Source organism: Anopheles coluzzii, chromosome 2, assembly GCF_943734685.1.
Source record: "Anopheles coluzzii chromosome 2, AcolN3, whole genome shotgun sequence".
NCBI classification, from domain to species: Eukaryota; Metazoa; Arthropoda; class Insecta; order Diptera; family Culicidae; genus Anopheles; species Anopheles coluzzii.
The window spans coordinates 55,741,896-55,766,493 of record NC_064670.1 but is presented as its reverse complement, the minus strand read 5'-3'; the positions used below and the strand labels follow the sequence as shown (position 1 = coordinate 55,766,493).

Genomic DNA, 24,598 nt, shown 5'->3' with positions numbered 1-24,598 from the left:
AGGCTATCATCGTTTCCTCCTGCATACTGAGCAAGCTTGTTTTTTCCTCTCGCTGAGGCGAGATGATTTTGTTTGTATGGTGAGCAGATCTATCGCCGATGATTGCTCTAATGAGATGATCAAGCAACAGCCGCTCACATGATGAAATCATGATGAGGTCGGATTTTGGAGTGAGTAAAAATATCTTTCCCACATCGAGCCGCCATTGTGTTGTGATTTGAGAAGAACATTGGATCACCTACGAATAGTTTACATTTGTAAAACGTGCAATAATTGACCGTGGGCTACATTTCTCGATTCTTTTGTTGAAAGAGCATATCAAATATCCCAAATCAGTTAAAATATAGTGAAATGTTGTATCGGACACACGATGCTTACAAGAAAACATAAAATCAAACATGGGAAGATGATGAACATCTTCTCTTACAAATAGTTGATTTACAGCCTCTAGGTAAGTGTAAAATACTCTACAAAGTGCTGTTGTCAATGTAAAAAAAGTTTTTAAATTGCAGAGGGTGATTCTTTCTCCATGACGGGCATCAACAAAAAATGAAGCAGCGTTTGACGATGAAGAAGATACCCAGTTGTGCGACGACCACTAACCGTTAACGTTGAAAATCAAGAGGAATATTACATGGATTGAAAATACCTAGAGAGCCTAGAACCTACCTAGAAACACCCAGAAATACCGCATCGAGTCGAATTTAGAACGTAAATAATCGTCCACAAAAGGCCATCTTTTAGATTGTGGGTTATTGTTAGCAGTGGTGGATTAAGACAAGTGGAGGCCCTAAGCGATCACACGAAATTAGAGGCTTAATTGAAGCTTGTATCAAATGTCCTAACCAGAGATTGAGTAGCAATTTTACTTGTGAGCGGGGCGTAGGTGCCATTTTTGGGGCCCCTGGCCGACACAGATGTTCGACACTTAAACAACTTGATACGATGGAACACATTAAAACTGAGAGAAATACACATCTAATCAATTACTTAAAAAATAGTATCATTGTATTGATTCGTGATGTATTTTGTAGTTCTGACCTGCATGCACAATTCTAAAACATTCCTATGAATCACAGAAAGGCCTAAAACCTAAAGCTGCCTAATAAACTTGAAAAAAAAAACCGGCAAATAACCCTATAAAAACTAAATAAAATCACGTGCTTTTTATGGTTTGTAGTGTAAATTGAGTGACAGAGCCGGCGGGCCACATGTACATAACATGTGCTGTTTTGCAGTGTTCTTACATCCTGCGTCATTTGCAAATTCATCCCTGCTTAGAGAGCGTACACTCCTTTTCCACTGCTAGTCACATTCGAATTGCTCCAGTCATTATTTGTACTTGGAGGATTTATACATTCTGTTTTCACAAATTTTCTTCAAATCCTTTTTCTTTGTCTAGCCTGGATCCTAAATCAGCAGCTACCATTAAAAAAGAATCAAATTTAGTTTCCACAATTAACGAAAACAAAATTCATTACTTGCACTCTCCATCGTTTACTCTTCATCATCCCTTGTTGTTTCTTGAACACCTAGAAATCATCAAATGCAACACGATATCATCGTCAATATTTTCATTTGTGCGTGGATCTATTTCTGCTTCAAGATTCGATTCGTCTACTGGTGCCCTTTAAACGTCCAAGATTTCGAAGCCTTCAATGGTTTACAAGTTTAATTGAGCTGTTCTGACTTGATGTACTGCGGATCAAATCCAACCACGGCAGTACAACAAGTCAACAGATGAACTGAATAGAAAGGAAGAGTCAGAGTGTACTAGGGATGTAACGGTGGAAAAAAGTGAAAGAGGGGGGAATACCTTTTTTTCGCCATGACTACCATGACGATGATTGCACTGATTTTCCCCTTCTTTTTTTTCTCACAGCACGCTGCTCATAGTGAGATCGCTTTCGTCTGAAAAGCGGAACGGAAAGCGACTTGCATCAAATGTCAACCCGATTTTCCGTGCTGAAATTGTCATCCGGGACGATTTTGATTTTGACAGTAAAAAGTTGTCAGTGAGAAGAAATTGATGTATTTTTTTTGAATTTCTGTGCTGAAAGCCGTTATAAACACATTTCCAAAGATTCTACAACTAGCCGATCTTTGATATTTAAATATCATTTAAATTTTATTTTTTTGATATTTAAATATCAAAGATCGGCTAGTTGTAGAATCTTTGGAAATGTGTTTATAACGGCTTTCAGCACAGAAATTCAAAAAAAATACATCAATTTCTTCTCACTGACAACTTTTTACTGTCAAAATCAAAATCGTCCCGGATGACAATTTCAGCACGGAAAATCGGGTTGACATTTGATGCAAGTCGCTTTCCGTTCCGCTTTTCAGACGAAAGCGATCTCACTATGAGCAGCGTGCTGTGAGAAAAAAAAGAAGGGGAAAATCAGTGCAATCATCGTCATGGTAGTCATGGCGAAAAAAAGGTATTCCCCCCTCTTTCACTTTTTTCCACCGTTACATCCCTAGTACACTCTTGACTCTTCCTTTCTATTCAGTTCATCTGTTGACTTGTTGTACTGCCGTGGTTGGATTTGATCCGCAGTACATCAAGTCAGAACAGCTCAATTAAACTTGTAAACCATTGAAGGCTTCGAAATCTTGGACGTTTAAAGGGCACCAGTAGACGAATCGAATCTTGAAGCAGAAATAGATCCACGCACAAATGAAAATATTGACGATGATATCGTGTTGCATTTGATGATTTCTAGGTGTTCAAGAAACAACAAGGGATGATGAAGAGTAAACGATGGAGAGTGCAAGTAATGAATTTTGTTTTCGTTAATTGTGGAAACTAAATTTGATTCTTTTTTAATGGTAGCTGCTGATTTAGGATCCAGGCTAGACAAAGAAAAAGGATTTGAAGAAAATTTGTGAAAACAGAATGTATAAATCCTCCAAGTACAAATAATGACTGGAGCAATTCGAATGTGACTAGCAGTGGAAAAGGAGTGTACGCTCTCTAAGCAGGGATGAATTTGCAAATGACGCAGGATGTAAGAACACTGCAAAACAGCACATGTTATGTACATGTGGCCCGCCGGCTCTGTCACTCAATTTACACTACAAACCATAAAAAGCACGTGATTTTATTTAGTTTTTATAGGGTTATTTGCCGGTTTTTTTTTTCAAGTTTATTAGGCAGCTTTAGGTTTTAGGCCTTTCTGTGATTCATAGGAATGTTTTAGAATTGTGCATGCAGGTCAGAACTACAAAATACATCACGAATCAATACAATGATACTATTTTTTAAGTAATTGATTAGATGTGTATTTCTCTCAGTTTTAATGTGTTCCATCGTATCAAGTTGTTTAAGTGTCGAACATCTGTGTCGGCCAGGGGCCCCAAAAATGGCACCTACGCCCCGCTCACAAGTAAAATTGCTACTCAATCTCTGGTTAGGACATTTGATACAAGCTTCAATTAAGCCTCTAATTTCGTGTGATCGCTTAGGGCCTCCACTTGTCTTAATCCACCACTGCTAACAATAACCCACAATCTAAAAGATGGCCTTTTGTGGACGATTATTTACGTTCTAAATTCGACTCGATGCGGTATTTCTGGGTGTTTCTAGGTAGGTTCTAGGCTCTCTAGGTATTTTCAATCCATGTAATATTCCTCTTGATTTTCAACGTTAACGGTTAGTGGTCGTCGCACAACTGGGTATCTTCTTCATCGTCAAACGCTGCTTCATTTTTTGTTGATGCCCGTCATGGAGAAAGAATCACCCTCTGCAATTTAAAAACTTTTTTTACATTGACAACAGCACTTTGTAGAGTATTTTACACTTACCTAGAGGCTGTAAATCAACTATTTGTAAGAGAAGATGTTCATCATCTTCCCATGTTTGATTTTATGTTTTCTTGTAAGCATCGTGTGTCCGATACAACATTTCACTATATTTTAACTGATTTGGGATATTTGATATGCTCTTTCAACAAAAGAATCGAGAAATGTAGCCCACGGTCAATTATTGCACGTTTTACAAATGTAAACTATTCGTAGGTGATCCAATGTTCTTCTCAAATCACAACACAATGGCGGCTCGATGTGGGAAAGATATTTTTACTCACTCCAAAATCCGACCTCATCATGATTTCATCATGTGAGCGGCTGTTGCTTGATCATCTCATTAGAGCAATCATCGGCGATAGATCTGCTCACCATACAAACAAAATCATCTCGCCTCAGCGAGAGGAAAAAACAAGCTTGCTCAGTATGCAGGAGGAAACGATGATAGCCTCTCAGTATGGGTTGAAGCAGCTGTCATTGAGCTCGCCATAGTGAGAGCAGGCTGGATTGTCATTTGGGGTCGTATCTGCGAATCGTCGTAACACGAGGGGGTCGTAACTCGGGGTACGCCTGTATGTTGTTTTTTATTTTATGAATTTATATGAATATTTTATGAATGAATGGAACACATTTTACATTAGCCTTTAACAATAATGTAATGGGTTCGGAAGATAGTCACGGTCGCCATGTGATGAGTTAGGCGATTGCTATGGTCGCCATATGATGAGCGTACAGCTGAACCTCAAGTACCGTCGCGGTAGGTCAGTTTTTACTGACATGAGCCGAGGTGGAATAACACTTTGTTCGAAGCGGACTTTTCAACACTTGATCGTCCAGGCGATCATAGAAACCTTTAGGAGGTTTCCCTTACTGGAAACGTTGGAGTTTAGAAGCCTTACCTTGGGTAGCGGGACATAACTAAACTCTTGAAATAAGTTGGAAGGCGAAGTATTAGGAAGCGTAACGTCCTATCTTGGCAGTCCGAACGAATCTGACTTGCCACGGTCGGAATTGGTTTTATTTATACTCAATATGTTTCGTACATTTGGTTTTGGAATATGTTTTTGTCCTAATTAAAGGTTATTGATATGAGGTGCAATTCATACATTGTATTGGAGTGAGGTGTGTGTCAATTTGTGCCTATGCTGCGCTTTCAGTGTTTTTACAAAGGTTCTGGAAAGTTTCAACTGTTCTAGCCAAGGAACGGGTGCGTTGGTCGATCTTTGCCTACACTGCGCTTTTAGCAATAAGTTGCTATGCGTTCTCTGTTTGTCCACTTTGCTGCAGTAACGCTGGCAAAAATTGTGTTATTGAATTGGACAGAGTAGCTTACACCATCTGACGTGTGAGCAAGTGGTAGACAGCGGTGTCTATTCAAAACGACTATTGTTATAAACAAGTGGATAGTTGTTTATTGGACTGGTAAACCCTGTATTAATCTGATAGGGGCAAAATTTGATCGAAACATTGCCGAGGTACTTATGTTGAAAGAAAAATGATAACAGTTGTGGAAAATAACGCGAGAAAAAAAAAACACAGAAACATTTTTCAAACACTCAATTGTAGAAACTCCCTGATGATTATGCAATACGCACAGCATCCGACTACCTATTACGGTTGCATACAAGAAAGCACGATCGCGTACAATGCACCACGTTGTAATACAATGAGCCCGAGAACGCTTCGTTTGATCGGGATGTATTTACAACCGCATAATTGTGTTGTTGCTGTTATTAATTCGATTGATTGTATAAAGTGTATCCTTCATTACTTTAACTTTAATTATTATTATTAAACACGATAATACCACCTTCTTTGCAAGACATTTTTGTAAGTCTCTGTTAGAGTCCAGTCTATACGATACTTTTATACTTTTTCTCGACAAAAACTCAAAAGTTGAAAAGTGCGTTGAAATGTACAGTGGAACTCCTCATAACGAGTTTAATCCGTTCCAATGACTCACTGGTTATCCGGGAGGCTCTTTCTTATACAATATGTATGAAAAGTGAAACATCGGTTCCAGGTCAAAAAAGTGCAGGTATATAAGGTTTATGTATGCATCACAGCCATAAGGAACACTTCCAAGTGGCAACAGTAAAGCATTGATCAATTGTTAGTATCAAAATTCTCGTCTTTACGAGCAAGTAGATCAAGAATTCATGAAAGAACATACTCATCAACACACCTCACATTTATGAAACACACGCTTCTTAGGTACAGGTACACTACACACTAAAATCCCACGTCTTGCCCACTTCCACGGTCGAAGCTGAAGAGAGCCTCCAATATTGTCAAACCAGAAGGAAATAAATGGAGCAATTAAACTGAAGACACTATCTGATCCTGATCTGAAAAGAGTTATATGGACGTAGAGTAGACGCGCACGGCCTGCCCCCGCTTTTTTTCGACTGTTGTATGACTTCATGAGTTTTGGACTGGTAGTGGGCGTTAATGTGTCACCTCCCTTTTCACTTTTCCACATTGCCACATTCATCTACACTTATACATTGCCCGTTTTGGAAATAGTTTGATATTTAACGATTCTTAGTTTTGAAACTCTCTAAATGAGCAAAATTTCTTATCGGGAACAAAAATTAAATTGCTCGTAATGCGAGATTTTACTCGTTAAGAGGGGTATTTGTAGAGCTTTTAGATTTGCTCGTTGTAATGGGTACTCGTTATGAGGGGTTCCACTGTATAACCTTTTTGGACTTCGAAATAAATTGCAAATTTACGATCGATACTTGATTTGTCCGCATCTGTTTGTTTGGTTGCTAAATGTGTTTATGTTAATTACAATTCGATTTTAAATATCGCATTGCGCGAGAAATGCTACTTAGTTTCAACACGCTCATTTCGAGAAATGCTCCTGAGTGAACGTTCTTGATCGTTGCTTGATCATTTTGATCATGCTTGATTGGTGAGCGATATTGGGTGATTGTTATCTTTATTATAGCACGTCATGCCTTATATTGAGAGACACTACTTTGGTGAAATTGGATGGAAGTATAGTTTCCCTTTTTCATCGTTGTGCTGCGTTAAAGTGACCGCACACGTTCTCGCTCGCTAATTTTTTGTTATGAAAAAGATGCTCAAGTGTTCTGAGTACAGTCTGTTCCCGAGTAACGCGGTTCTTGACTTCACCTGTTAAATCAGTGCAATTTACACTTCGAGGATTAAGAATTGCAAATACAATTACTTTTCTGCCAATTTTGAGACATTTGGTTTTTTCAGTCGCAGAGTTTGCGGACCCTTGCCATACCTTTACTCGCAAAACAAAATGAAAATAATATTTTAAACATGAATCGTACGACTCTCTCCCCCCCCCCCCCCCTCTCTCTCTCTCTCTCTCTCTCTCTCTCTCTCTATCTATCTATCTCTCTCTCTCTCTCTCTATCTCTCCCTCTTGTTGGCCTGCTCGCGATAAAGCACGTTGATGTGACATGGCCCGGTCAACAATCATGATCCAGGATGCTCAGTTCGTGGCTGCAGCCTCACATTCATGTAGATAACCCGATCTCCGACAGGTCTCGCTTCACCTGATCCAGCCATCGAGTTCGCTGTGCTCCCCTGCGCCTTATGCCAAACTGGGGATAGCTGTCGAACACCTTCTTGGTGGGGCATGAGTCCGGCATCCTCATGACATGCTCTAGCCATCGTATCCTGCCAGCCTTCGCCACCGTCAGGATGCTCGATTCGCCGTACAGCTCATCAAGCTCGTGGTTCATCCTTCTCCTCCACGCTCCATGATGGCCCGGAGAATGAGTCGCTCAAACAGGCCGGATTTCGCTGCTGATGTCGTTGTTCGAAGTAACGACCGTCCCTAGATAGCAGAACTCCTTTACTATCTCGAGATTGCCGCCGTATTAGTTTACTTTTTTTATTATTTATTTTTGTAGAGACTTTGAATTCATTGGCCTTATTCGCCTCTTTTAATAATTGATTTAATTCTATACTTAAAATCTAACATTCTTTTGCCATTGGTGGCTTGCAAATTGTCTTATACCGGGTAGTCTCGGTTTACTTAAAGCTATCCGTTGATTTTATTGTCGGTTACAAATGTTGTTTTGATTAGAGTTCTTTATAAAGGTTAGTAATACGAAGGAATTTTAAAAGTTTACGCTGGCAATCACTGTCTGGTGAGAGGATGGTATCGATGCTATGGTCCAATTTGCAGGTGATGCGTTTCGCAGTATATCCATGGCATTCGGTTACGATGTGGCGGACGATGATGTCGGACGCCACAGGAACTGCATAGTGGTGGGCTGGATTTTTGCAATAAAAAGGTGTGGGTGAGCCGGGCGTGTCCTATCCGGAGTCGTGATAGATTTCTCTAGGCTTGTTGTGGTGGATGGTCTCTCCATGGTGATGTTGTGGTCTTGATGGTTTCCAGGAAAGAGCGGCCGCTGCTAACCCAATAACAACCATTCCAGCTATTGGCGATGATAGTTTTGCTAAGCCAAATCACCAAGTCGCGGCGTGGAAGAGTGTTATGGCAGCAGGCCAGGTTATTACGTCCTGCGTTGGCTAGTCGGTCTGCTATTTCGGTTCCCTGAATACATGTGTGACCAGGAATCAAACAGAATATTACTTGGGGTGAATTCGATATATTCCAGAGTTGTTGGATGTTCGGGTCGCGAGTGGTTCCAGATTCAAGTGCTTGAAGGACACTTGCACTGTCTGTAAAGATCACGTTGGGTTTGTCTCTACGGAGGCCTACATCAGCAGCAATAACCAGGGCTATTGCTTCTGCGGTGAAGATTGAGATATGGTCTGCTAGCCGGATGGCGCTATTGTCGATGCTGGAGTAGATTCCACAGCCAGTGGAATCGTTTTGTACTGATCCGTCAATGAAGATCAGATGGTGATTATAGTATTTTTGCTGAACAAGAACAGCAAAATGACGGTTTGCATTGAGACTATTGCATCCAGCCCGAAGCTGATTTTTATGGTCCAGTCTATTTGTGGTGGGCGGCAGTACCAGGGGCGACTACCGATTTGGATGAGTTTGGTGACTGAGGGGAGTGTTTGTTGTGTTACCGTGGTGAAATCGGCGTTTGCCCTTTGAATAAGGGCAACGGTCTTGATGGTTTTCCCCATCATTCGTCCAGCAGCTGCTACTATCTTGTCGGTTATGATGTGGTCCAAGTGTTCAAGTCCGCTTTCACACAGAAGTGATGCTATGGGGTTCGTGACGAAAGCTCCAGTAGCACAACGGATGGCGGTATGATAGAGTGGTGTGATTTGTTTTTTGAAATTTTCCCGTTTCCAGGAGACTATTTCGATGCCGTAGAGTAGTTTTGGTAGAAGCCAGCTATTGATGATTTGAAGTTGTGTTTGGTGGTAGGAGCGATGTTGACCGGTACCAAGCATTCTTAAAAAAATAATACGGATCTTCGCTTCTCTTTTCACCCTTTAATTAATTCGTTTTAAATGAGTAGTGACGATCAAAAGTCATTTCTAAGATATTGGCTGTGAGTGTATTTGGTATTACTGAGATATTGTATGTTATGGGTTTTAGAATATGATATTTGCTATTGCAGATGTGAAGTATTTTGTTTTTTTAGTGTGAAATTGTGTATCCTGTCCAACGTAACCATTTCTGAACTATATTGACTCCTTCTTGTAACTAATACACTGCTTCCCAGATGATCTGTTTCTCCGGCATGCAGGTACTTCGTTTTCATCGCATTGATTCTCAATCCAATTCTTGCTGCTTCGCGTTTGAGTCAGGTGTATGCCTCACACACCTTCGCTGTTGTCCTGCCGATGATGTCGATGTCATCCACGAAGCCAAGAAATTGGAGGATCGTGCGACGGATGTCGTTGTCTAGCTGCGCGCTTCGAATGACACCTTCTAGAGCGATGTTAAAGAGGAGAGTCCGTCACCTTACCTCAGACCCCTGTGAGATTCGAACGATTCCGACGTCAAGTTCGATGTTTTCACCTTGCACTGCACCCCGTTCATGGTGTCCTTTAACAGTTGCATCAACATCCCAGGGAAGTGGTACTGCTGCATGATGTTCCATAGTTCATTCCGGTGTCATGTCGTAGGCCGCTATGAAGTCTATGAACAGGTGGTTCGTAAGGATCTGGCGCTCTCGGCACTTCTGGAGGATCAGCTGTAGAGTGAAAATTTGGTCGGATTTGCCTCTAACAAACCCAGCTTGGTAGCTGCCGATAAAATTTGTAGCAGGGTGGCACCAATCTGCAGAACTGGATCTGGGACATGATCTTATAGGCGGCATTAAGGACTGTGATGGGTCAAAAATTCGAGCAATCCAGCCTGTCGCCCTTTTTGTAGACTGGTGGGTTAAATATATGAAAATACTAGATTTAATCCAAAATACCCATTTATACGATGTATTTCAGCTGAAAAAACGTGATATTGGACATACGCCGATATTCGAGTTACGCGGATGCCTCGGAAACGCACTAACCACATATCTCGGAAGCAGGTTGTACAGGTGGTCTCAGAGATACGCGTTACCTCGAGGTAAACCAGAAAAAGATTGAGAAGCAAATTTACTTGTGACCGGGAGATGGTTTCCTTTTCTCGGGGGCCTCACGCGGCCGTTTAGTTTGCGTACTGTTTAATCCGCCCCTGATCAATTGTCAGATGCAAAATAAATTCCATTTTGGTAGAATTTTAAAAATCATTCATAAAGATATAAAATTGAAATCTTGAGTCACATAATAAAATCATATAAACTAATTGATGCATAAAACTCACTACTTTAAGTAAAATTACATGAAAATTAGCTTCATATTGGATGAACACCGCGAAATTCGACTTACGTGGAGATTCGAGATACGCGGTTTCTTTTCGGTCCGCGTTAATAGCGTATCTCGGGGGCAACTTGTATACTATGTTGTTAAGAGTTTAAACCCATCGTTAAGCTTGATTTTGAAGAGTTTGATAAAACACAAATCGGTATGTCTTCAGTTATAAGCAATACTTAAGCGTCGTAAATACACCCCGTAAATACAGTTTTTTTTAAAATAAGTTTGTCTTTTTAATCTGGTTTTGATTAAACAAAATAGTTTAAATGTAAGCGGGGGCTATTTGGTGCTAGGGTTATATCAGGGTGGAATTTTTGTATTCCTCCTATTTGATCAAGCAACCTTTGCTAAAGATTGAAATTACAATTCGTCGCAGCACACGTTTTCCAAAACCCTTGTTCTCAAATTTCGTTCATTTTCTTGTCATCATCTGCTGAAAATGGCTGCAAACGTGGGATCCAAATTATTTCGTGATTTTTTCCGGGACAGTCCCTGCCGTATGGTAAGTGTTTGCAAAGCTCATTTGCAAAATTTTATTTGAACTTAGCATTTTAATATATGAGATATGTTTGCAGGCGTATCTTTTAAAATCACCCGACGTATCAGTGCAATGTCCAATACCGAGCAAAATTGTTGAGCGGCCAAAAACGGCTCCAAATCCATCGTTGAACCGAACAGCAATCTCGCCAGTGGGAAGTGCTCCGCATGGTCCGCCTAGACCCATGACCCGGTTCGATCGACGCGTACAGCCGGAAGAATTTAGAGTGTCTGCTCCATTAATGCTGAAGAAATCACCTTCAACGTCTGGTTCGAAAACTAAGCACAAGCAAAGCCCAGACACGAAACCGCCCCGCAAGGAGCCTGCCAAGAAGCATCGCACCACACACACCACACCAAGCTCCGGTTCCGCCGGTGGGGCAAAAATATTGAATACGACTCAAAAACGTGACCCCCAGCCACGGAAACCGGGCTGCAAGGTATGTCTACCCGATGATCCCACCGGTTTTCTGGTAAGCGAAATCGATCACATTCGCGAACGTATCCTGGGTCGGCCAGACAGTATTAGCTGTCGACAAGCGATCGCTCTTGCTCAAGACATACGTAACAGGGTGGATGCGATTGTCCTACCAGCGGGGAGTGGCGGTGAGCGCGAGACGAGAATTAAGTTTATCGGTGGCCGTGTGGAAAGCTTTGGGAAACTTCCAGACCTTAAACGGAAACCTAGCCCAGATGTAGTCGATCGTAGCACGAAGAGAATGAAGCTTATCTTAGACAAGAAGGCTACTTCATCTCCTTTGGGTGGATGGATGCGGCATGAAGAGGAACGGAAAGGTTTCAAAAACTACTGACGAGTTGCTTTTTTTTCGAAATTATGCACTTCTGAAATAGTTATGACGCATTTCAAATAACCGTATTATAGCAGTCTGAATCAGCAGTTAAATTAAAAAAAAGATCCTCTAACTTATTCCATTTTAAGACTGTTTGTCTTTAAGAATAAAAACTCCACCTAAAGGTATACATAAATGAAGGTGTTTAGGCTAAGTTTTAATCATAATGTGAAAAGTATCAACTTTTTTGGTCAGCGCTGTAAACATCCCATTGCTCCCATAAGCTGATCGTGGGGCAGACGGCTAGTAAACAAATCTATGTTCCGAGCGTTCACCTTGCATCTGTTAGCATGGTTGCATCATTGATAACGATCTGGGCGAGAGTATTTAAATGGAATGCATCCCGTACGGAATGCTACAGTCCAGTGGTGAAGCTGTCGAGCTAAGTTCTCGCAATCAAAATGGCATTTGCATTGATAGTCCTTATCGGAGTGTTCAGTCTCCAGGGCAGCCTTGGAACGGGCAGTGCCGAGAACAAGCTAGGATTGAAACTGGTGGTGAAAACCAGCGTAGAGGACACCCAACCCAAAAATTACTACCGAGATTCCACCTCATATGGGTCGCGCTTTGCCGATTCAAGTTCTTTCGCCCCAGAATTCTTCCGCACTGGATATGGCAATGTGCTCACGTCGCAAGCTGCTTTTGTGGAAGCAATCAACAACCGAAGCACCACCTGGAAAGCCGGAGTCAACCCGCAGCGCAACGATCAGTACCGCACAGGCGTGCTGTCGGATGAATCGATGAAGTTCCAACTGCCGCTGGGTTTCGTGCTGAAGAAGGACGAACAACCGCTGCCCATGTCGTTTGACGCACGCCAAAAGTGGTCGTACTGCCCGAGCATGAACATGGTACGCAATCAGGGATGTTGCGACTCTAGCTACGCCGTAGCAGCAGTATCCACGATGACCGATCGCTGGTGCGTGCACTCGGAAGGCAAGGCGCAGTTCAACTTCGGAGCGTACGATGTGCTTTCCTGTTGCCATCGATGTGGATTCGGCTGTGACGGTGGTGTGCCGAGCGCCGTCTGGCATTACTGGGTCGAGAACGGTATTACCAGTGGGGGAGCATTTGGGTCCCATGAAGGCTGCCAATCGTACCCGTTCGATGTGTGCAAAAAGTCGGGCGATTCCAATGATACCCCGCGGTGTTTGCGCTTTTGCCAGCCCGGTTACAATGTCACGTACCCGGAGGATAAGCATTACGGTCGGGTGGCCTACACCGTGCCAAAGGATGAAGAGCGCATAATGTACGAAGTGTTTAACTTTGGACCGGCCCAGGCAACCTTTACCATGTACACTGACTTTGTGCAGTACAAGAGCGGAGTCTATAGACACACGTTCGGTGTGCGTGTCGGAACGCACTCGGTGAAGGTGATGGGCTGGGGCGTGGAAAATGACGTCAAGTACTGGCTGTGTGCCAATTCCTGGGGTGCACAGTGGGGAGATGGTGGTTTCTTCAAGATCGTTCGAGGAGAGGATCATTTGAGTTTCGAAACGAATGTGGTTGCAGGACTACCGCTATTCCGCTAAAAGGATAAACGAGTGTTGGTGTTGGCTTAGTGGAGCAAATACATACCTACTGAGACCGTTTACGCTTGTGATGGTGTTCACTACGACGTTGTACTGAACTGCACAGGTTCACTGATTGAGAATCATGTCTTTTCATTATTATTCATTTGACGCTTGGAAACAAAAAAAAAAGTCAATCACTTAAACCACCTGTGTGTATGCAATTGTAACTAAATCGGTTCCATGTGCATAACTTAATTCGACGTATTTCCTAACACACCTAAAGGTAGAACGCAAGCAAAACGAACGAGCCCTGGCAAGAGAGGGGCAAATAATACAAACACAATAAACGCTCACGTCCGTTTGGAAACCTAGGTTAATAGCCGTGCTCGTCTTGGTATAGACGTAGCACAATTGTCTAAATGGGCTCTAGTTTCGACTAGAGTCACGATGACCTTGTTCTATCTGCATAGTCTTGAGCTGCTCCTCGAGCAGCTGTGTGCGCTTGCACATTTCGACATAATTTTTCTGCAACTGCCGCTGATAGATCAGCACCTTTTCCTTTTCGTCTGCCCATTTCGCTTTTTCCTGTTCGAAGCATTCCCGGCATGCTGCTAGCTCCCGGTTAAGCCGTTCTAGCTCGTCAACACTATTGTGCTGATGCTTTCCTTCCTTTAGGCCCGAGCTTTCGATGGGTTTGGCAGAAGAAACGTGCAATTCCTTTTCGTGCGCCTCTGCCGGCACATGCTCTTCCTGCGTAGGTGTCATGGATTTGTAATCATCGTCGGATGAGCTGTGGTGATGATTATAGCTATCGGCAGTAGTGACTGGTACATCATCCACTGGGTTATGTGCCGTCGCAGTCAGAGAGTTTGGCAGCAGACTGCTCAAATCGAGCGTGATATCAGTGATATCAACCGGTTTTCCACTGCCGTACGCATCGATAATGTTCGACTTGTCCTCGTCGGAGTAGTTACAGATCTGCGAGCTCAGAAAAAATTTCTTATCCATTTCGAGCTTGCTGTTGAAATAGTTCTTTATGATGTCGCTGCTGGAGATCATTGCCGACGGGGAAGCCGCTTGCTTCTCGGTGGTTTCCCCACCCGTTGGAGAGTCTGTTGGTTTGTTGCTGCCGCTATTGCTATTCGTAAGCTGATTGTTATTGTTGCTGTCGTTGCGGAGCTCCGTTTCCTCGAACTTTTGTGCAACGAGCTCGAGCTTTTTCTTGTAACGCGCGTATCGACCGGTCGGTGCACCTTCATAGCCTCGCAGTATCGAAATGTCAGACAGTTCCTTGCGTAACTTCTGAATTTCGTTGTTCATCAGCACGATGATCTGATCCTTGAAGATAACAATGCGATTGAGTTGTGAAATTTCCAGATCAAAGTCAAGCTCCTTTTTTATCTGCAAGAAAACAAGTGTGGAAATTAGTCGATTTGAGTCGAACGAACGAAATGCAGCACACAAGGTGATCATTGCTGTACCTCAGACTTTTTCAAACTAATGTCGTCATAGTGTTGCAGCTTCACGTCTGCTCTCAACTGCACAATTTCCTGGTCTTTCGACGATAGTTCGGCCTGTTGATCCATGATCAAAGACAGAATGTTGCGTTGTTAGATGATTTACAGAAAATGTTTCAACCGTACAAAACTATCATCTGTTACTCACCTGTGCATCTTTGAGCTGAGTTTTCATCAGAGCTATTTCACCATTTTTCTGACAGAGGTTCCATTCACTTTCCTCCAAGCGCTCCTTCAGATCGCTGATTATTCGTCGCAGCATCTGAATTTCGTCCAACAAATCTCCGTTTTGGTCCTTGAGCTCTTTTGTAGTAAGTTGGGCCTGCTCCAGTTCCGATTTGTGCAGTTCAGTTTGATCCTTTGCTTGCGCTATGCCTGTTTGCAGTCGTGCGTTATCCTCTTGTAAACGCTTCTTATCCTGCCGCAGCTGAAACGTTTGCATCATGAGCAACTGCTCGAGTTTGTGAACCTTCTGAGCACCGGCCCGCAAACGGCTTTCGTGTATCGCTTTCAGTCGGTTCAGCTCCTGCTCCCAGTGTTTCTCCTTGTCCTGTGAACGACAAGACGAAAGCATATTAAGGTGAGGTAAACATTAAGCACACTTGCAACGTAAAGTACGCGATTGTTAATGGTGTTAGCAAGTATGGCCCCGAGCAAGCCCGTTTGATATTAAGACGCACGCCGATACAGTTTTGTGTTTGCCCATTAACCGCACAATTTCTCACTACCAAAAAGGCATCCAAAAACGCAGCACACTACCAACCTGATGAACTTTGAATATTACTTGTTCATTGTGCTCCATGGTTTGCCGCAGGTAGGCTAGCTCGGAATCACGATCGCGCAGCGCTGCCTCTAGTTCGGATATACCCGAGTCCGATGGTGATGGTGCCATATCGAGGACATCCTGTTGATGGTACAGGCTGCAAGAAAGCGTGTGAGTGATAAAAGGAATGTTAAAGAGTGTACATGTACATTGCATACAGAACGTGGAGTGGTGAATAATGGCAGATTAAATACGTACCCATGGCTGGGATTTGGATAGGATGCCATCATGCTATCCGGCAGCTTCAGAATGGACTCCAGACTATCGTACGTCTTGAAGGGTATAGTCGAGGATCCACCTTTACGCATTAAGGTACTGTATTGATGGGGATAGTGTTGGTGGTAACTGTTGCTCATCATACTGCCACCGAACGTGCTGAATGATGCGCCCCCCATCGATCCGCTGCTCGAGCACGGTCCTACGGAGGCGATCGGTGTGGCACCATTGCTGCCACTGCTGCCCTGTTGCTGCTGTTGCTGCTGCTGCTGCAGGTGGTGCAGGTCTGTGGTGCTTCCGAATTTGTACTGCAGGCTCATCGTAGGACCGAGCGACGGGGTCGAACCGTACCGATCGCTCAGCTCCGTCAGGCGGCCACCAATTGGGGCACCGTAATTTGGTGTGTTACATTTGTAAGGAACTGGTTTGAAGGCAATCGGACGGATCACTTGTTTGCCCTAAGAGGTGGGTGTGTGTGCGCGCGAAAGCAAGAGTTAGTGCGATCGTACAATCATAAAAGTAATGGTAAAATGACCTACCTTCCCTAGAATACCGCTGCAAGCCTGTATTTTTGGAGGTTTATCATCGATCGGTATACCGAGCGTAGAGGCACTGCCACCGTTGCTGGCAAGTTCGCTAGCGGTAGCGACATTGGCCGCCATCATTGCCGCGGCCGTGCTGCTGGTGACCTGATGGTGGCCCTTAAGCTTCGCTGACTTCTGGCTGTGCTGCTGGGCGCTGGCATTTTTGCTATTATTTTTCTCGAAAATCTCGCGAATATTCTCGAAGTGGGCCTTCCGCAGGCTGCTCTCCGACGGTGGCTCTCGCGCCGCGGTGACCAACGTGAGCGAGCTCGCGCCACTAGAGCCGGTGCCGAGGCCCGTCGACTGTTTGCTGAGGAAATCGGATATCCGTTTTTGCTCTCGGCGAGATTTCAGCGTGCCGGTGAAGCTTGCCTGCGCAATGTTAAGCCCGACCATAGGCTTACCACCATGCGGATGGAATGGGTTGTTCTCAAGTGAAGATGAGCGGTAGTGGCCCTTGGGACGGAGCGACACCGGCGTGCCGGAGGTGACATGGCTCGCTGTCGTTGGCCCATTATTTGTGGTATGGGTTGTTTTCTTTGTGGAAGTATTGTAGGATGCTAGCAGGGGTGATGTGGCCGGCAGCAGTATCGATGGTGGTGCGCTCGTTTCCCGCCCTTCCATTGCATCGGTAAACTTCCTTTTAGCAGAAAATAAAATGGAAAGGAGGGATGTTTAGAAAATAAACAAAAAAGACATTAATAAAAAAAAGTCTAAATGCTAAAACAACACAAACGCTCTCACAATCGCTCATGCCTCGATTCGAATCGATTCCAAGCGCATAGCACAAAATGTGGCGCAAGGATCGGCACAGGATCTACTGTTAGTTTTGGGAACAGGTTTTGGCGCCGTCCGTCTACTAACGGACAGTAAGCTACACCGCAGCGTGTACCTTTCCCTTCGCAATCGATACACCGAAACAGCTGTTCGACCTCATTCGGGCCAAGCAGGCAGCTGGAACGGCCAAACCCAAACCACAACCGATAACGGGTACTTGTTGCCTCAAGTTTTTCCATCCCCACTCACCCATCCGGCTCAGTAGTGGGAGGTGTATAGTAGGCTCAGTGCGATCGATGTAAGCGTATTGACCGTGGTTCAAGGTTGAATGATTTGTTGTTTTTTCCACAGGGGTGTCTGCAGTCGGGTTCTGGTTCACCGATCGCATTAGTCATCATCGTATACTGGGGCGGAGGAGACGATATCTCGCTCAACAATTGATCGATGTAGAGCATTGTGCTGCGTACAGCATGTGGTTGCTGTCATTAAAGGGCGCACCATAAATACAAACGAATTTCCATTGCAGTTAACTGGAATTCCCAACAAGTTATGATCAGTCCAGTGCCTGTGTTGTCATAACATACTACCCCAACGGGCTCAGCTTCATGAAAGATCTTTGAGGTCTGTACGCGCGACCATCCCGTATGGAGCGCAACTCATTGACGAATCGTGTTGGAGGAAAAGGACAGGCTTTTGCAGTATTATTGTTGAATGAAAGCATCGCCAATGATTCCACGGCCGCCATCCTCGGCCGCTCGAGGATAGCGTAGTACGGCAAGACGAATTGGAGAGCAGGGATGCATATCACTTTGTCCAGGGTGCTGGTGAATTGGAACCGAAACACCGAGCAACGATTGGTGGGCCTTTGAGGCTTTGAGTAGCGTAAAATAACAAAATAGCTGCCAGCAATAAAATAAATTACAATTCGCCACCATCGCCTTTCGCTTGCCGTCTTCTTGCGATCGTTTTACTTCTTTTTTTTCCTCTAACGATTTCTTTCGTATCCGAGCGTGAGAACTTTACCTCACAGGCGTTGCAGCACGCAGCAGTAGCGTGGTGAAACGATGCTCATGGAACGAACGACTTCAACAGGCTTACAAAGCAGCATTCAGGCAAGCTGTCCGAACGATCATTGGGGGTATAGTGTGCCGTACTACGCTCTCCGCATGTCCTCCCTCAACCCCCCCCCCCCTCCCCCATCACCCCTACCTATCCCGCCACTGTGAGCTTCTGGTGCAATGGAGCAACAGCAATTGCGTTTGGACGCGTCACAAAGGACAACACAGTGCGGCATGGGGAGTGGGAGTGGGGCGAGTCTCATGCCGGTGCTGTGAAATACTGTCGTGTTGCATAAGCGAAACATAAAACGAAAAAACGGGGAACGCTAGACAACCAATCCACACGACCTATCCGGTGCATTGGATCGTGAAGTGTGAAAGAGTCGTCGGCATAAACACACACATACACACATACAGCTCGTTCACCCAAGCCTGTTCTAATGGACAAGTTCTAGCAAACACCGTTTGAATGGGAAATATAGAAAGGAGTGAATGTTGCTTGGCGCATCTCGTTTGTTACTAACCTCAAGCCGAGATTGCACTCGTCTGTTTTCGTGAATGCATTCGAAGTCCGCGGGCCATCTGGGTTGTTGGGCACGGTGGTGGTGCTGGAAACCTGTGCAATTAAGGGGGAAAAAGATGGATACTACATTACTGCGCGTTCTCTATCGATGGAAAAGGTACATTGCGTGGATATCAGATGTTGAATAAGAACCACCACTAACTCTCTTTCAAAACGGAAGCATGCAAAACTCGGTTAAAAGAGCTGTGATGTACTTTTGCTTCAAAATGGTCTTAACGGCTAACGAAGTTCGATTACGTTTAGATTATACTATGGTTATTAGACTACGGTTATACTACGGAATCGTACAATTGGCCATAATAAGGACGCTACGTTACACGTTACAATCATTTGTTTAATATAGTAATAAATAAATAAATAAACAAAACTCAGTGTGGAATCAGTTTTAGAAAACGTTGCTTCTGAAAGCAGAGCCATCGTCAGCCAGGCGTCATAACAAGGCGCTGAACTCAGAAAACCTAAACCCATGTGAGACGTCGTACGGACAAGATCGTCATTTATCCTGCGTTCAGTCGATCAACATCAATTCCACGGATAACGGAATATTATGACGATCCATTATTCGGAGCGAAAGGTGAAAGAGGAACTAATGCTGCTACAAACGTGCGTTAGACTAACAACACCATCACCACCACCACCACCACCACCACCACTCTTCCGTACGGTTCGTCTGGATCTCCCGTGTTTTGGGAGATTGTATTTTGTACGCCTCTTTGCCTTTCGCCCAACCCCTCCCCCTCCCTTCCTCCCATATACACGCACCCTGTATGGACCGCCATCGGCCACGATCATCATTAACGTTCGACAGCTGTTGCGCTGAACATTCAAGGCGCAACGCACACACTTTTATCCACCCATATGGTTGCGCGCGAGGAGAAATCACGAGGCGCAGACCGAACAAAAAAAATCAATTCAATCTTGATAGTTTGCTTCGGGTCAGTCATCGAAATTATGCGAGAGAGCATTTCTTTTTCGACTGGATTAGATTTGGTTATTGAAGGCTCTACGCTACACGGTGGGTACATTTATTTCTATTTAAATGTTTCTTTTTTAAATTAGCAGCTACAAACAAAAGAGCGTGCAAGAGCATTTAATCCTGTTAGTTTAGATATATAGCAGATCAACTGTTTTCTATTCCAACCTGAACCATGCTTCCACACTCCGTGACGGGCACCACCGGCACCGATCAGGCTATCAAGCTTCGCACAGCAAACAGTTCTGCACACAATAAATCATCTTCATGCAACAAGATACGATACTGGGCTAATGCTGGGTAGAGCGGCGCACCACACTTCTCTTGACGATGAAGAATGGTCTAGGTCTGGGAGCTGCACACAATCTGGCCACAAGCTAATTGTATGCGGCAAAATTGATTCCTTGGGACGCTGTGCTTATTGCGTGATCGTGCCATCAGCGGCGGATGCATTTTTCTCGCCTTCGGTAGAAGAAACGCGGTACACTTTAACCGCCGATTGATGGCTTTCGAAGCGATTGCTATGGTGATGGCATTCAAAGTTCGTGCTGCTGCTGCTGCAGCACTCCATCGCTGCTACATTGCTCAATCAATCGACAGCGAGCGGTGATTCATCACGGGCCTTCATTCTCCCCGGTTTACGTACCGATCGGCTCTGCTCTAGAATGAATCGGCGGTTGCTACGGCAACTGCTAGCGGGAAACCATCAAGATGATTCGACCTCGAAGGATTAAGCAGCTGCGGGGGTTCGCAAGATCAAACCTTCGCACGCAATAATTGCGACTGCAATTTCCAAATTTCGTTCAATAGAAAAATGGGGGCTACAGGAGGGTAGCTATTGCAGAGTGGGGTGATGAATTGGTTTGTTCGGTTTTATTTGTTTTTGCTCCCTTCCAATTCTACTTGCACACATCGGCTACAAGCGAACCGGAGAGCTGTAATGGAGAAGTGTGTACGCTTTGTTAATGACGCACGGCCGCCCGCGCAATGCTGCAGTGCGCGCGCGCGCTCGCGCGGTACAAATAATTATGTCGGAAATTGAACAGAAAATAACGGTCATTATTTAATGGAGGCATAGCAATCTTGCCTTTCGAGTAGCCATCCGCAGGTGGTGGCCGACGGTTGGCACTGAACAGTAAAGGTGTTGTAGAAATTGATTTTGTGCTTGCGGTTTTCCAGTTGCTTTCGAACAGGTTCATATTGCAGACGTCACTGCATTAAAACGAGATTCGATGTACTGTTTTTTGTTGTTGTGGTGGCTTCAAATAGGACACGAGCGTATTTAAATTTAGGGAAAACATTATTTTAAAAATAAAACCGAGGAACGAAAATAAATGTGTAGGACCAGTATTCACTCTTCACCTTTAATCCAACCTACTGATTACGGTCAAACACCCCCAGCCGGGCTGTGGTCAATAATGCGCTCCCGGAAACCTAGGACTGCACTTCCCGGTACCAGTTGAACGGCTCACTAGCGTTTTCCCAAGTTTTCCCTTTAGCAACGATCCTGGCGGTCCCGTACAGATCAATGGGTTAGATCACCCAGAAGAAGATGTTTCCGATGGAGGATCTCAGCTCGTGATCGCGATCTCGTGCTGGATTTTATTGTTGTTTTCACCCACCCGGGAACACCGTGTAGCCCTCCTCCCCCCCCCTCCCCCTCCACTACACGGTGCTGACACACTGCGATAGTGCATAAATTTGCCATAAATATTGCCCAGATGATACGTGCGATCGCGCAAGCAAGGGACACTGGAGGAACTGGATGTCAAGGTGGCGGACGCGGTCGGTTTCGTCGATACTAACTAATTCATTCCCAATTCCTGCTCCACGCCGATGTAATATGTTAATTAATAGTTTGTGAAGGCACGGGATCGACAGAGACACCGGCGAAGATGGAAGTCATCGTCGTTGGCGTCGTCGTAGTCGGTGGTTGTGTTTTTTTCTCGCGTGAGTGTCGATAAATTTATGGTGCATGAATCGACCGCAACTGGCGGGATGGGCAGGGACGAGCTCGACTAGAGCTATAAAAGAGTCTTCTTGAACAAAAAAAACAAGTAAAAGAAGCGAATGCTGCTCCATCACAGCGTGAGTGTTTGCAACAGTGCAATAGTGATGTGGGGGAAAAAAAAGTCTCCGCAGCGGCCTGCAACGATTGCCCACCGTGTGCCAACGCAACGCGGGCGCGAGATCCCTGCAGTGTCAGCAGCGGCGGCCCCCGAATGTCGTCCGCATTCGTTTTCTCTTCACGCAGTTCTACCCGGGGCCCGGCATGCCCGGTTGGGTTCTGGTTGTGGCGATGTTGGAGGACGTAGGTTTTACGGCAGCTCTTCGGCCGAACCGAACATAAAGCGAAATAAACAAGATGATTATTTTTAATAACAGTACCTTCAGCTAACCGTGCGCTTCATTTAAATGTAATTTACTCCTTTTGCACACATTCTGTTGGCCGTCGGCCAAATGGGGGTTTGACGCTGGTGGCGTGGACACGACCGTTTTTGCGAACCGGGGCGAGGATGGCGAGGTGGCATGCATTTCGCCTCCGGAATCAAATGCGAGCGATGCAACCGTTGCACGAATTGCAGCCCGATAGCTTTACCCAAAAATGGATAATAACAGCGATTGGCAGGCACTGTGGGCCGGTAAAAACGCAGTTCACAGCATGCAATACATGCAATGGGGTGTGTAGAAAACAGGGCAGTAATGAACGCGATGATAAATCCAGAAACTAACCGTAGTTTGCAGATTTGCAGGTAAAAAGGCAAAAATGAGGCAGCGAAATGCATGCGTCTGCATCTTGGGGGCTGGGGTGTAATTGAGGCTTATGAGAGCTGGCAGAAATTGATAACGATTATGACCGTTTGCACCCTTCCACATGCGCATCGTGTCTGCAGGTGACAGTAGTGTACAAGTCCCTCCTTCCCCGCCGTGAATGGTTGGCAGCTTTAATTGTGAGGTTTTGTTCGTCTTTAATTATGAGTGTGTGTGTCAGACACGCCATAGAATCGATTGTTTCTTTTTCGAATCATGCTCATCAGCTGTCCGATTTAATGACGCTGGTGGAAAAGATTTTTCACTGCTACTGCCTGATTTACGACACCTTTTTACCGACATCACACTTGCGTGGCGGGGGCAAGTTGCATCAAAAATATGGAAGAAAAACCCGCACTCAGTGCACTCCAAGGTTCTCAAAAGGCTGAATAAGAAAAACAAATATGGGCAAACGTGTAAGTGGCATCAACAATGTTGCGATCGCAGCAAAACTCTACACGCAGCACTTGTGATCCCACTGCCGGTAAAGTGGTTTTAGTTTAACATTGATATGCATAAACGAAAATAACATCGATCTTTTACCTGAATGCACTCCAACCAGTCGTCACTTTGCTATCCTTTTGTGGGTGATGTTATTGAGGTGCAGTAAAATGAGAGTTTGTGATTGTCTCCCTTTACGTTGAGGACAACAAACTGCTTGTCCAGATGGTTGCAAAACTGCCACATAAAAACATCAAACAGTATCGGGGATGGAAGTACACTCTCTGGTGCTGGGTTAGCTTTCCCATAGTGTAACCAAGCTGGTTGTAGTTTCACACAGAGGGACCGTGAGCATGAACAACAAACGAACAGCTAACCCGTCTTCAGAGTCATAGCGATATTGAATAGACAAATGTAGCCCAAAACGAACAGCACAGACACAACAGACGACACCTTTCTAAACGTGGTGATCGTCCAAACCACTGTCATCCTTTCTCTTTCTCTTAGCTTTCCTTTCCTTTAAAGAATGAATTCCGAGCGTCCACATATGTGGAGCCTTCTACCGCTTGAACTATGAACCATAATTGACCCACTTTTTGAAGCACCACGAACGGCAGGCCCCCAAACAACTCAGTCGGTTGATCGTATAGAAGGTATCCGGCAACACCGTTAGCTCCGAGGCTGGTGAATGTGCACAATCATGACCAAACGGTGCGGTTCGTTACAGCGCATGAAGCGAGTGTTTGAGCGCTGCAGCACCTTGAGCTGCTCTGCATTCAACCACCACCAGCAGCAACAGCACGTCTTCAAAAGACCTCCAAACGCCCATTGCAGTGTGGATGTGGATGTGCAGGAACCTATCGAAAGCTATATCGTAGCCAGCGACATCGCATCTCGTTCACTCGAAGAAGCACACCAACATGTTTAGCCAAACGGTACAGCGGGTTAGTTTGGCTTTTGTTGACTCTCAAAATATGATCATGTCACCCTGATCGTCAAACCGAACAGCTTTTGTTTCCCATTACGTACAATCATATGTTGGGTATGATGAACGATAAGTCGATCCACGGTCATGCCAGTGAACAACCTGTGCTGTATAACACTGCAGAGGAATCTGCAATCGTATGAACTAGTGCGGAAAAACGTTGGCCAAATCGATTGGGCCTGGCATCAGCTACGGATTATCAGTGTGATCTCGACGACGAACGTGAAAAGAGGGCCATGGAACATGGAAACTGCCTGTGGCACGCTGGTGCCACGATATCGGTGACGCCGGCAAAGCACGTCCCATACCACCCTACTTCCTCAAATCGAGCGATCGTGTTC

General features: G+C 44.8%; 3 protein-coding genes across 8 annotated transcripts in view; 1 reads left to right on the top strand and 2 right to left on the bottom strand.

The window, feature by feature from the left end:
* Nucleotides 1-24,598, bottom strand: part of LOC120951099 (cathepsin B) — a 46,593-nt gene that overhangs the window by 13,475 nt on the left and 8,520 nt on the right. The window lies entirely within an intron of this gene.
* Nucleotides 10,927-13,569, top strand: LOC120949785 (cathepsin B-like). Of its 2 annotated transcripts, none has more exons than XM_040367294.2 (2): nucleotides 10,927-11,092; nucleotides 11,166-13,569. In XM_040367294.2, the coding sequence occupies exon 2, from the start codon at nucleotides 12,380-12,382 to the stop codon at nucleotides 13,505-13,507; it is 1,128 nt and encodes a 375-aa protein (XP_040223228.2). In that variant the 5' UTR covers nucleotides 10,927-11,092; nucleotides 11,166-12,379; the 3' UTR covers nucleotides 13,508-13,569. The 2 variants fall into 2 exon arrangements, with proteins under 2 accessions (XP_040223228.2, XP_040223229.2); XM_040367295.2 differs by having other exon boundaries at nucleotides 11,154-13,569.
* LOC120949784 (uncharacterized) overlaps nucleotides 13,615-24,598 on the bottom strand; it is a 31,722-nt gene continuing 20,738 nt past the window's right edge. For 3 of the 5 annotated variants that reach the window (XM_040367291.2, XM_040367290.2, XM_040367288.2), the window contains exons 3-9: nucleotides 18,989-19,080; nucleotides 16,585-17,269; nucleotides 16,028-16,503; nucleotides 15,770-15,926; nucleotides 15,155-15,556; nucleotides 14,971-15,063; nucleotides 13,615-14,890 (exon numbers count right to left, since the gene is read on the bottom strand). In XM_040367291.2, coding sequence (XP_040223225.2) covers nucleotides 13,916-14,890; nucleotides 14,971-15,063; nucleotides 15,155-15,556; nucleotides 15,770-15,926; nucleotides 16,028-16,503; nucleotides 16,585-17,269; nucleotides 18,989-19,080 — 2,880 coding nt within the window. In that variant the 3' untranslated portion in view covers nucleotides 13,615-13,915. The remainder of the gene's footprint in view (nucleotides 14,891-14,970; nucleotides 15,064-15,154; nucleotides 15,557-15,769; nucleotides 15,927-16,027; nucleotides 16,504-16,584; nucleotides 17,270-18,988; nucleotides 19,081-24,598) is intronic. The other 2 variants (XM_040367292.2, XM_040367293.2) reach the window with 2 other exon arrangements.

Excerpts from the sequence above, each read along its gene's own strand:
- LOC120949785 (XM_040367294.2), top strand. The coding sequence starts at position 12,380 with ATGGCATTTGCATTGATAGTCCTTATCGGAGTGTTCAGTCTCCAGGGC.